Genomic DNA, 14,219 nt, shown 5'->3' with positions numbered 1-14,219 from the left:
ACAACTCGGAACCTTCCATATTTGTTATATGGGAGACAAAGTCAAAGAGATTTTCCAGTACAGGCAGTTGGCTCACTGTATGTTTTTTGTGTTTTTTGTGATTTTTTTTTTTTTTTTTAAGGATGGGCAGTAGGCAGAAACAAATGAACCCGCTGCTCTGAGTTAGACACTGGGCAGATCTCTGCAGAGTGCACAGGCTCTCTCTGGGTGAGCTTTCCTTTTGCTGGCAGCTTTCCAGTCTCCAGACTCTCATGCCCTGCTCTGCAGTGAGAGGCTACACACTGAGATAGATAGGAGATGGCCATGCTACCACAGCAGGGGCATGAACTGTGCAGCTCCTGGGGCAAGCAACGCATCATGAGTGACCAAACCCTCCTTTGGCTGAATTTACCCTGGAAGCAGATGGTTCTTTTTCCAGATCAAATGGCTAGTGATCCAAGGGCTGGGCAGGTCATCAGCTGACACCGAAATGAAGGGAAACCAGCCCTCCTGCAGAGGTACAAGTAGCTGCAGCCTTCTGCTGAGCTCCTGGGAGTTAGCATGCAGCTCAGTGTGGCTGAAGCCTGCCAAGGCTGAGCCATGGCTGTGACCCTTGCCTGGCAGGGGCAGGCAGCTCCGCACTGCACTGCACTGCAGCTATGCTCACTGCTACTCCATCGTGAAAGGAGCTTGGAAAGAATCACTGCATCATGAATGACACAAACAATGGGAACGGGAATCCATATCTCCTTATCAGGTGTCTGGGGTCTGCCTCATGCTCTCAAGCTTTTCTTCACAACTTTTCCCCTTAAAAAATAAATTTGAAGTCATTACCAGATTTAAAAATTGTGGCTTCGAACTGAAAAGTCCAATACTGTAGAAGGCATGGTAAATGATAAGAATAACATTTCTATTTCTTTCCTCCCATAAAATCATGAAAGAATGTGGTGGACTAGAGAACAGAATTTCTGTAACTTCCCTAACAGGGATAACCAGATACAGGTATCTGTATAACTTAGAAGAAATTTATTCTCACAAAATATAGCAAGTCAGAAACTAAGATTGAGATCACCATTAACTACACGGTATATCAGTCCCTGGAATGTAAAAGAAAATGCTGGAGAGTAAATTAACTATTTACATGCTCATAATAGGATACAAGAGAGGTATAAAGAGGTGAAATGGAAAGGCAATAATTATTCACAGCTGCATCTCGTCCACCAACTGAAATGATTCACCTGCATTTTTAGCTAGCATATTCACCAGAAACTGAGCTATGATACACAGAAGGTAAAATTATATTACTGGAAGCCACCAAGCTAAGTACAATAACTATTACTTCTCAATGGAGTCTATATAACCCTCTACTTTCTCAATGGAGTATTGTAATAATGGGGCTGCCATTTGTGTGCTAACAGAAGTCCACTTGACACACAAATACCAAAGTGCGTAAGCAAAACCCTACATTTTTATAAAAGTTATGTAAGTAAATTTGAAGATTTGATGGTGTATAATAGTGCAATCTTCAAATTTTCAAACTGAAATTTGAAGATTGCACTATATATTTTTTTTTAATTTACTGCACACAACTAAAGGGAACACTTGCACTCTGGTTCTTAAAGTAACACCCAAGACTGCAGAACTTTTGGTCACATATTAAGACTACCTTATGAATGCACACTCATCTCCCACTTGAAAGTCATTGCTCACACTTCATCATCTGAAACACAGAGGCTATAGGTACAGCCACTTATCTTGCCACTAAACCACATACTAACTAGGCTGCTATCTTCCATTACTGATACTATCTTAAAGGACAAATTGAAGTGAGCTGAAAGCATGGTTTCACTGTAAATGCAAATTGACATTAGTGCAGCTGGCATTTTTTCACCTTCAGGAGACTGAAATTAGGAGCTTTCTAACCTCTTCATGAAAGGGCAAAGTTTCACATTCCTCTCAGCTGCACCCAGCAGCCACGGTGATTTCTTGGCATTGGGGTGCAGGGTGGCTCCTACTGGAGAGAGATTCAGAGAGCAATTTGATTCTTCAAATCCCAAAATCACCTGCAAGGAGATCCTCATCTAACATGTGCCCTTGGAGTCTAAACTTGGGCCCCTCCACTGGCATTTTTCATGTGCCCTCTTCTTGGGTTTTGCTTCTCATATTACTGTCCAGCTCAACAATGTTATCCACTGACTTTATTTCCACCATTAGGCACAGAAATGTAATAGTAATGGGCTGATATATTCTAAGACCTAGGCTGCCAGCTCAATGATGAGTGAAAATTGTCCATAGTAGTTCATAGGGAAAACAGCTTGGCTCCTTCCAGCCTGTTTCAGCAGGTCTGGCAAATTCAGCTGAATTAGTTACCTTTAGCAACTACAGCATCAATGCAGAGATGTAAAAAACTAATTTTTGAGACATCACGGTATTAATTAAGAGACCAATTAGATTAGGTGCTGTGACATCTCATAGGATTATTGAAGCCAACCTTTAAGCAATGGTTAGTCACTATGCCCACAAGATATTAGATCATCTATTTCATTTCAAGGGAGACAAATTGTCTCAAGGCTTATCATCCATGCAGGATTTCTGCACCTGGCAGTACGGCCTGATTTTCCACAGCAGCTACTGAACACTACAGGCAATTCCCAGGCAAAAGCTTTGCAGACTAACATTAATATAACACAATGTGGTTAATAGTGAATTAAGTGCAAAGAGCATCTCCAGGTGGTAGACTCTCTAACACTTCTGAAATAAGAGTTGTCATTGTTAGCCAAATACTGCCAAAAGGAATGAGCTTTTGATTTCACACAGAAAGAAACCAAGAAGTCTGAAATGTGACAGTGCACCACAGTCTGTAACTTTCCAAGGCAAAAACATTCATGATACTGGAGTGGAAGGTGAGCAGCACTAGCCAGCAGCAGTGGACCATGGCAAAGAAAAAAAGAACCTGAAGTGCTGGGATGGGCTGGCAGACAAGTGCCAAAAAAACCACCAGTGCGTTTGCCACCAAGGCAAATGGGTAACTAAAATGGTGAGCAGTTGGAGTTGGAAATTATCAAATGGACCTAGTTATAAGATAAAAGGTAATTTTCAGTTGTCAAGTCAATTAAAAGTTCATATGAGCATTTAGGCTGAAATCTGGGACAGACATTCAGTCCTAAGTGATGGCTGTAATCCAAATCCTGAAATCACTGGGGCTTTAGTCTTCATGAGTTTGCATTTCCCACCTTGAAGGCTTACTCCAGGGGAAGGGAAGTGATACAATTTTTAGTCTGAATCTGATTCTTTAGGAGACAGCACTTTTTAGTATTTAGTTACTCAGTCGTTGAAGTACCAATACACTGATACAGTGTCAGAATTTCAGATTAAATTTACTGCAATCAATTTTTTAAATTTTCTTCCAAACATGCACATTTTTAATACTATGCAGTGGAGCTTGATAAAATTTACTTGGAAATGCTTATCCTTACAGAAGTCAAAGTACTTCTTAAGTTGGCCACGAAATTCTACTTACTAATCGCAGCAGATCTACGCCTTCAACTTCTGCGAAAACCACAATTCAATCTGCATATAGTTTCACCTAGATTGGAATCTCACACCTTTCTACAGACCTGCATTCACTAAATTCTTTTTCAGTGGGACTGTCAGTGATTTTTGTGTTTAATGATAGAGGACAATGTAACTTAGACAAGATAGGAAATAACCATAAATGTAAATTATCTTGCAGATGAGAATGCAGATGAGAAACTAGGTGATATCTGGTTATTGTAAACAGGAAAAAGGTATGAGAGCTACTTAGCTGAGAGCTTTATAAATTCCAAATATATACATCAAGAGGAAGCTGACGGGTTATGAAAAGACAAGCACAGCTCTGTACTAACAAGGAAGTGAGAGAGATAGAACAAGAGTATGTGAAATCATTCACAGAGGACCTTTTTCCTATCATATAATTTGTTTTTCCCTTTGTACCAGACAGATGATGTAATCACAGAATGGTTGAGGGGCTGTGGTTGGTAGGGCCTTCTGTGTCCATCAGCTACAGCTCCTGCACAAGCAGGGACAGCCAGAGTAGGGTGCCCAGGATCATATCCAGACTTGTTGAAGATCTCCAAGAAGGAGATTCCACAACCTCTGGGCAGCTTGTGCCAGTGCTCTGCCAACCACACAGCCCTGAAGTGCTGCTTGTTCTTCAGGGGAAACATCCTGTGTCTCACTTTGTGCTCGTTTCCTTGTCCTGATACTGGGCACCACTGGAAAGAGTCTGGCACTGTTCTCTGAAAAGTTGTATCATGCTTTTGTATGCTTGGACAAAGATCCTCCTGAGAATGTTCTTCTTTAGGCTGAACAGTCCTGGCTCTGTCAGCTTCTCCTCACAGGAGAGATGCTCTAGGCTTTTCAGCATTTTGATGGCCATGTGTTGTACTCTTTATAGTATGGCCATGTTCCATAGCAAGGTTCTCAGATCTGGATACAATGCTCCAAGTATTGCCTCAACAGAGCTGAGTAGAGGGTAAATATCAGACCCTTTGGACAGCTGGTGATAAAGGGGTATGCACTATATGATACGGGATCACATGAGCAGCATTCAAAAAAATCATGGAGTCAAGGCAAAACTGATCTGCGTGACAGGCTTAAAGGACTCTGACAAACACTGTTAAAGTGTGTTCGTGTGATATGCACTCGTGTGTACAAGCACGTTCACATGTGCAGTGTTTAAATGCATATTCACACGAGTCAGGCATGTATGTGTTCACACATTTGCATGTGTTCATATGTGTGATATCTGAACATGTTCACATACATGCCCAGATAAATTCAGATGTGTGGTGTGAACATGCATGTTCACATGTGTCCAGGTGTGTGGCATGAGCATATGTGTTCACATGTGTCTGCCTTGGTTTATACACTGTCACAGTTTGTCTGATTTTCTTTGCTACAATAAAAAACACAAAGACTAGGACCACCATGGCAATGTGGCAAAATGCAGAGCATCAGTCCCACAGATTTCCCCAGAGCACCATAGAAAAGCCTTGAGCCATATCCTGCAAACATTTATGCACAAGCTGAACTTCATGTACTGTGATTAATTTCCCTGACACCATGTGGGTTTCATTGCAGCACACAAAACCGAACACAGACTTGCGTATTTTTAGGATCAGGACCTACTTAGTGCTACTTAGCTGTGATTTAATGTGTCTGTACTTAATGTGCAGCTTACTAAATGTGAGATAATTCCATGTTTTCATACACTTTTTTGTGTATTTTTCTTCAGAACAGCATGTATGTTGTTTCAACATTAATGTTGAAAGTGAAATCCTCCATAGTCACTAATGTTTATTTAAACAATTATAATGCTGTCTAATGCAGCTGGGAACGGAGGTATGGTAGCCTCATATTTAAAAGCATGACCTTTTATATAACATTAGAGAGCTCTAGCGGGCATGTTGCCCATTTCTAATTCCCTAGTGGCTTCTATTTTTCACAGGAATTAATGTTCTAATCACAATGCATCTGTATAACGTTTTCCTTGTACTGATCAAGTGACTATTTGATAAATCCTACCACATATGCTAGGCCAAATTATTCAAATATCCTTTGGTAGAAGAGATAATGGGGTACTTCTAAATCTTAAAATAGCATCATACACACAAAAACCATAGTAAAGGAGAACATCAGAAATGTAAAATAAGAGCAGAAAAAATCCCTTCTCTTGCATGGCAGGAGTATTCTTGTGTGGACTGCTGTTCTTAGTGCAGTAATCATGATGTGGATATCAATGTTTAGAAGATAAGTAGGTAGTACAGTATTGGTGTTTACCACCTTAGATGCACATATGTATGCATGCACACATTCATGCACAGGTCAAAGAGGATTGTTATTACAGCATTTAAGCTTTGCAGAACTGGAGACAAAGGTTTATGACCTAGGCAGTCAAGTCCTAAACAGTACCCTATGCTTTGAATCTGTATCACTCTAAGTAGTATAAAGGCAGGTAGTAGCATCTCTTAGTTGTACACTCAGTGCTCATCAATTGCACTGGGTATTTCTGGAATGAATTCCCAGAGAAACAGATCAGACTTTCAGGGAAACTGTTTATACATTCACACACATACACAAACACACACACACACACACACACACACACAAAATTAAAAAAAAAATGGAGGCAAAAAAGATGGCTGAAACACTTAAAGACCCAAATGTACTGATGAAAAAATAGTAAATACTACAGCTGCTATTAATCACAATACCATCTAGGTATTTTTTCAGTTATCTACTGCACCGCTAGTAGCTGGTTCAAAAAACATTTTGCATGTCCAACTCTGCAACTGTTAATAAGTTAGAAAAGCAGTAGCTGAAGTTAGGGATGATCGTTTTTAGCTATGCGTAGTTAATTATTTTTAACTCTTCATAGTTTTTACATTTCATCTTCTTCTAACTGAGCATGAAATAATTTGTATGTGACATTTATTGTCCACTAAGCAACCTCATGCTCTTTTAAAAAATATTTAATGTCTTTTCCAGCTACAGAGGTTGAACTATACAGCTAAATTAAAAGAATGGAATTTTTACCCTTTATTGATTCTTAAAACTTTACAAACTCTTAGATTTCAAAATCAAGATATGTTCATTTTCAAAACAAAATCAGTGAGTATGTAACAGTACTGACTACTGTTTCTGACCCAGCATTTGTTTTCTCCCAAGAAAGCACTTAGTGCACAGGACTGGCCAAAGACCACTGAAATCAATGGAAAGGCTACCAATGACTTTGATGGAACATGGACTGGGTTTTGACCATAACACTAATGAATCAATTGACTCATTACATGGTCTGAATTTGGCTTTGACAGATGTAAAGCAGTTCATCCCATGTACCTTAAACAAATTGCAGACATTTTAACCCCACCCTTTCACTCCCAGGAATTTAAACTCTTTATATTTTTTTCTGTTAGCTCTGTTACGGAGCCCCAGCACTTGCACAAGAAAAATGAATGACTGAAGTACATATAATTCTTTGTACTTACAGGTATCTGTCTTGAGCTGACTGTTGGTAATTCCAAAGTACTGGGGATTTTCAATGACTGGAATTTTTGTCATCCCAATGATGACCGCATCAGGACCTCCCTCAGAAGAAGATGGAGTGTTACTGCCATTTGAGATGTGATGGAGAGGACTGGCTGAATCGTCATCATTGCTGATAACTGAAGAAGGACCTAGAGTTAGAAACAAAGATTCGCCTTAATTCAGCAAATGCTTCCCTCAGACCATTCTTTTTTTCCTTTTTTCAACAGGTTAACCTCCATCCTAATATTTAAACACTCTCTGTATGTGCCTTGATGATCTTACCTTATGAATTTTATATGTCTAGGTGTAGATATACAATTGGTAGGTCATCCATTCTAGAGTTGGAATGTGAAGTAGATTTTTGCACTAGTAGATCAGATAGACTAAATATGTCAGGATTCAGCATAATATATCACTGGTAGAGTTCTCCAAATTTGATGAACTCCTATCGTTCTCTGAAATAAGCTGTGAAATACACATATCAAATTTTTCGGCTTAAGACCTTCTTGGATCACACAGCAATAACACCGTTTTCACTAACTTTGGGAAATGTCTCTCTTCTCTTTGATGTGGCATTAAAACAAGAAAACAAACAAACAAACAAAAGAAACAAAATGGAGAAGTGTTCATCCTGATGGGGGAAGTTGTGTCATTTCCAAAAAACAATGTTGCCAAGGATTAAAATTGAATGGATAGTGTTGACAGCCACAGGAGGTGAAAGGCACATGCCCTAAGTAGTAGGAAAGACATATTACATCCCACTGCAAAATATGGAGTCGCTGCATACAGGCTCCTTCTGACCAGAACATTTTTCTGGCTCCTCCATTCCCACACATATCTAAGACTAGTCACCTTCCAGGAAAAGGTTCATTTTGGTCAGTGATTTATTTACAGTTTTTATTTTATTTACACTTTACAATTTATGCTTCTAACCAAAGTGCCATGGAGTTAAAAACCTTACAACTGGTTACAAAAAATACCTAGCAGTGTTTCACTTGTGTGAGCCACTGGGGCTTTTGATCTAAAACAAGATCAGTGCAGAAACCATTTGAACACTTGTGACCTAACCCTGCTGTCTAAATTCTCCATTACAACTTCTAATTTACAACCAATATTCAAAGAAAACCAGTCACCAACTAGCAGTAACAACATTTTGCCTAAACAGACAACTGAAGAGACAGCAGACATTGAGCACATCACATTTCAGATAATTCTCCATACAAATTAACTGGTGCTTTTGAGGAGGCATTCATGTAATTTAATGTTAACAATCAATAGATGATGCTAGAAACAGAATGATTCACCGTCTTGATGTGCCTACCCTGGAAGGGCATCCTCAGAAGACACCTTTGTTTGCTTCACCCTCTCTTCTAAAGAACAGAGTAGCAGAGAGGAGCCTGGGGAAGACTAACAGCTCCATTCATATTAATTGCCCCTTTGCAAAGTGTCCCAAACTGAGTTTTAGGTTAGACAGGAAAGTACAGAGGCATGACGGGTACAAGCACCCCAGCAGGAAGATGGTATCTGTGTCAGTGGGAGAGGTGAAGGATACAGAAACAGAGAGAATGGGTACTAACAGCAGGTCCTGTGGACCCATCGCAGAAGATTTGAGAGAAGATGAGCAAGATTTACCACAGTGAACACACAATTACAGAACAAGGACAGGCCCAAGCACATCAGCCTAGAAAGATCAGATTTAAAGAAAGGAAATTTAGACACCTTTAGTGTTTTGTGGTGCACTATATCATAACAAAAACACTTTATCATTTCATGGTGTCGCTCACAGGAGTAAAATAATTCGGCATGTGGTCATTCAACCCTAGCTTTAGAGGCTCGAGTATACTCCTACCCCTGTCCTGCTTTCCTTTTTCCCCAGTTGGTTTAATGGTTCATGAGGGAAATGTTCTCATAGTTTGAAAAAGTACTTCCCTCCCTCTAGCTTGAAACATTAGAGGTAATTTTTCAAATGCCTTGCACTTCACTGGAAAGTCATTGTTGACAAATGTAAGTGAAGCCTAGATCTCTGCAATTTATCAAGTGAAATACTAATACCGAGACTGTTTTTGTCATTACTGATCACTGAGATTGATTCTACTAGGAAAGCTGCCAGGATTAAGAGTTTTTGGTGAAGATTTCTCTAATGAACTGCAGAGCCCAGCAAACTGTGGGAAATGGCTCCTCAGATGGTACACAAGATACTTACATGAAGTCACAACATATTTTTCAGGTGTGTGAGTTATGTGCAGTGGAATTAGAGTGCAAACGCATTTAAAACTGTACGCAATTTTTTTTGTTGAGATCATTCTAAGGTCTCTCAAATATCTGAATGTCAAGCTAATGGCACCAAAAAGCAGGCAGGCAAATACAAGTGTTCTTGGTAAAATGCAGTCCTTTTATACTAATAAAGATCTTGTATGAGGGTCAAATCCCTCCTCTTACAGAAAATGGACAAATGCTCTAGCCTCTGTAATTTAATAGAGGTGATGGCAAGGAAAAGTGTCCATTACATATTTCTAGATATTAGAGCAGTATAATGAATAGAAACTCATTCTGTTCACCATATAATTTCTTTGCTACTCTAAGAGTTGATTTTGCATGGTGGACTTTTCTTCAGTCAGTGAAAACTGCAAAGTGCTGCAGGTGAAAAGTAGCCAACTGTTCCATAAATCTATTCACTCAGTTTAGATAACATGTACAAGCTTGACATCCTTGTGGTGTGAAGGAGGTTCCAACTGTATTAGACTCTCTGATGTAGATGAGGAAAACCTGGAAAACTAGATGACTCCTCAACAGTAGTTTTTTTTTTTTTTTTAAAAAAAAAAACAGGAGTTTTTTTTTTTTTTTTTTTAAGAAAAAAATTCTAAGAAAAATTTCTTTTTTAAGAAAAGATTAAATGTAGGAAATTTGTGTTGCATCATTTGTTGACCACTGTCATTTACTAGTAATTGGTCAGCTCATTCAGTGATCTCTGGAAACAGTTGTTTGGATTACAAAATCCTATTTCCTTTTACTCTGTACTTCTTCTACGTAAGCCAAATCCAGTGCCACAAATGAGAATCTTTGTCCATCAGAGGCAACTGAGCTCATAGCCTTTCAAAGAGGCTGGGATCTTTTAGAGAACTAGAGCAAACTGGTAGGCAAACTGTTCAAATACTTGCATATCTGCCAGACTGACTGCTTGCTGTGAAGATGCATTTCATTTTTGATTGTATTAAGTCACATTGCAATTACAGACCAGCACTGCAGTTCTCTGCTCACAGCAGCAGCCTGTGACTGATATTCCAGTAAATCAAAGCCATTTTCCTAGATGCAAGATGAGCCCACCGTCTGTGCTGACAAAAAAAAAAAAAACTAGGATTGCCCTTTTCTGATTTACACTGAGCTCAAATCAAAAGATAATTTCTTAAAGTACCTTAAAGTATGGTTTCATGAAGATTAAATGAGGACTCTTTATTAGTTGTCAAAAGTAGAATGAGTATGGCAGTTACCTGCAGTCCCTATTATTGATTCTTTTTTTTTTTTTTTATCAAGTCTGCTGTTGGTTTTACATCAAAAATCTGAAAATCTTAGACAAAATGTCTTTGGTGAAAGTTAAAATAATGGATTTTGAGGACTATTGCCAATAGCTTTTAAGCTTGAGCTTTTAAGAAAACTGCGGGGGCTTTCTCTGTCTTCACTATGCTTCTCAACATCTTCCTTGTTACCACTTTTTTACTGAATTTCTTGTCTTAAGACAGAAGCTGGAGCCAGCTGTCCCAGAGAAGAAAGATGAGAACTACACACTGAAGAGTTGCATTTCTATACTCCCTGATGCTGAGCTAAGAAACTGTCCGTTGTGCATGGCCTAGGCTCAAGAAAAATCCCTCTGTATACAAAAGAAATAGCTATCAGAAAAAGTGTTGACATGTAAGAAAAGCAATTATATTCTAAATGGACAAGCTATGGAAAATCCAAAACACTCTTCATATCCCTAGGCTGTGAATGATCTTAAGACTTAGTGTGAGGACAAGCAGAATCAGCAGGCTACTCTTGCTGTATGCCTTGCATAAAACTTGAGACAGTCACATGCTATGTGGGGATAGGGGTGTTGGCTTACCAGAACCAATGACACAGGGTTACCAGCACAGGACATCCCTCCCTGAACACAGCTCATCTCTGCATCTCTGTGCTCCCTCTTCAACAGAGCATCTCTGCACTGTCCTTCACTTGCCTCACACCAATTTTCTTAGATTTATAAACAGTATTTAATACTATCAACTTCAAAGTATTCTGCTATTTCTGCCCAAAAGAAAGAGTGCCATGGCCATAAAATACATCTTTTCATTCTGCTCCTGTGCCATCAAGAGGTAATGAAGTTCTAGCATGTATGGTACTCTCACCTATCTACTCTGTTATTTGCTGGAGCTCGGTTTTGCTTCACAGTATTCCAGACTTCAGCACATACTTAAGAAGTTGGCTGTGTGAACATATCTGACTACTTGCTGCCACTGAAATAATCCACATGACCCTCCTGTGTATGAAAGTATGGAAAGAGTCCTATATTGAATAACAGCATGACTCAGCCAAGCAAGCTCAAAAAATAGAAATGAGAGGTTCTCAAAGGTAGAACTGGAAAGAACACATGGTCTTGTTTTGCATCTAGCATGGCCTTGTATGCACATATTCTTAAGACTTTAGTTTAGGGGGTCAAAAGTGATTACAAGTGTCCATCTACTTCTTTCACCTACTTTGTCAAAGATATAAGCAATTTACTTCATGCATGTTTACTCCCTAAACTCTAACTAAAGATCTCTTGAAGACTGCAATATCCTGCATCCCCCTCACAACGCACTTCTGTGTATTACCCATCACTTGAATTATCCCTGATGTCACTACTAATGCCATGCTGGGAGTCATAGTTACCAAAAAAATAAAATAAAATAAAATAAAAAAAGAGCCTATTTTAGCATTGTGATAGGAGCTGTTTTATTACAGGCACACATATGCTTAATAAGCAAGAAGGGAGTTCAGGTAAAGAGGATTACTTATAGAGCCGACTTTTGTGTCATTATGTCTTATTAACCATGGCTCCTTTCATAAAAAATGACACTGATGGATAGAAAGATTTCTCAGTTTACCTTGCACTAGCATTAGCTCGTCTTGCTTTGAGACAAAGCAGGGACAAATGGTAATGACACACCACAAGTCAAAAGCAGGACAGTAAATATACATCACATCAGTCAGCATCACCTCTGCTAGATTTTAAGGCCATAATGAATCTTCTCTCCTTCTGGGAGAGGTGTAGTTAAATAACTTGTTCTAAAACAATTTACCTGAGATTTCACTCCCCACAAGCTTCCATAATTGCTGTAGATTCCACTTTCTTCTTCTTCTTTTTTTTTTTTTTTCATGATTAACATGTAAGTTTTGTGCTTCAGAAAAAGCGCTGATTCAAATTCTTTTATTACAGAGTTAAGATTCAAGTTTTCTACCAGAACAGACATCCTTTTAGCTCAACTGTTGAATTCCTATTTTATCTTTCACTCCCTTTAGAAGACAACTTATGAGTCATGGCTTGGCACACTTTTTTTTTTCTCTTTTTTTTCGACCCAGGTGCTACAAACCTTATTTTGAATACTCTTTCACATTCCTGAATTCAACAGATATAGGTGACTGTGATGTCAAATAATATTTATTCAGTTCTGCTAGACTGAATATGAGAGCCCAGCCTAATAGAGGGCAATGCAATTATAACAACATTGTTTTATATTATTGGTCTCTTAAAATGCTCCACGCTAAATACAGAGAATTGAGTTAAGAGCCAAAAATAGAATGCAAGGAGAAAAATCAAAGCCAGCTGAATAAGCTTCCCAAAGAAAAAACAGCTTAGACTCACTTCAGTTAGTGGGGCTGTCTGAAATAAACTGAGACCCTTCTGCAAATCCAGAGTGGACTTGTTAAAATGATGCTTTTTGCTTTGCTGCTTTTCATAAGGGAAGGAGCACAGCACAGTGTTCCTGTGCTTTCTCAGCAGTTCAGCTGTGCAGAGCAATAGCTTTTCTTGCTTCTCTCCACCTTCCAGCCAACCCTCTTTGTATCTTAAAACATCTCTAACAGCTTTCCAGAACACAGCCATCAGTGTTAGCCTCAGTGCTGTCATCTTAATAGTCACTGCCACAAGCAGTTGCCAGTGAATGATATGGGATTCATATTCCTTTGTTTGTGGTGAAGGAGATAGAAGATCACCCCAAGCAGCTTTATACCGAAGTCTCTCCTGATGGAGCCAACTGCTTTTCAGACCTCAAACAAATACATGCCCTTCCATCCTGGTACAGCACACTGAGCCAAAAACTATGCTGTGACATTAAGTTTGTGACACAGAAAACTGAGACTTGTCAGGCTTGGGTGTTTTGAAGACAAATAATTTCACATCTTCTGACAGATATCATCAATCTGTTCAACAGATTTGCATTCAGCAGAGCTTGTTTAAGCTTGCACTCCATTGTTTCTGGACACATGAGGCAAGAAAAACTTTCCAATACTGCCCAAAATATTCATTTGTCATCCAGGACCATGCCTCGAGGAAGTCAGAGGAAACAGAATGGATGTTGATCCAGGGACCCAGAGAACTTCCCCACCCAGCAGACGAATGCCTCCAGTCAGCACATGATTCAGAAGCTCCCTCTCCAAGAATCTCTGAATTAAGAGAGGAAAGGGGGCTCCTTGGAGAGCTTTTGCAGGAGAAATTAGCTGGAAATAGAGGTTTTAAATCAAGAGGCAGACTACAGGAGTCTCTTCACCTGCAACTATTGCTAAACAAGGGGGAGGCATTTGCTTGAAGATCGTAATGGAGACAGAGAACTTTGACAGAGTTAAAAATTAACCAAAGTGATACAGTCTCCAAAGAATTTTGCTTTTGTTTTCACATGAAAATCAGTGTTTTATGTTTCCTTATTTGTTGTAGTAATACTGTATCACATTCATACAAAAAAAAAGTAAGTTAGTGACAAATTATTTTCTTCCCTACACAGAATAGCTTAAGCAACAAGTGCCCATGACTGTAATTAAAGGGTAGGTTAGTCAGTTTCACAGTAACAAATCTACAGCGTTGCCAGCTATCAAAGGTCAGCCATAGTGACCAAAATGCCTTTCCCCTAAAATGCAAGTTCTTGCTGAAAAACTTGTTTCAA

General features: G+C 39.1%; 1 protein-coding gene across 3 annotated transcripts in view; it reads right to left on the bottom strand.

Annotated features, from left to right (window-relative positions):
- Window positions 1–14,219, bottom strand: part of NTRK2 (neurotrophic receptor tyrosine kinase 2) — a 203,253-nt gene that overhangs the window by 76,829 nt on the left and 112,205 nt on the right. For all 3 annotated transcript variants that reach the window (XM_065745542.1, XM_065745535.1, XM_065745536.1), the window contains one exon: window positions 7,011–7,199. In XM_065745542.1, the coding sequence (XP_065601614.1) occupies window positions 7,011–7,199 (189 nt within the window). The remainder of the gene's footprint in view (window positions 1–7,010; window positions 7,200–14,219) is intronic.

This window comes from Cyrtonyx montezumae, unplaced genomic scaffold (assembly GCF_038088225.1).
Source record: "Cyrtonyx montezumae isolate F1298 unplaced genomic scaffold, pur_monq_1.0 scaffold_36, whole genome shotgun sequence".
NCBI lineage: Eukaryota > Metazoa > Chordata > Aves > Galliformes > Odontophoridae > Cyrtonyx > Cyrtonyx montezumae.
This window is presented reverse-complemented; position numbering and strand designations above follow the sequence as displayed.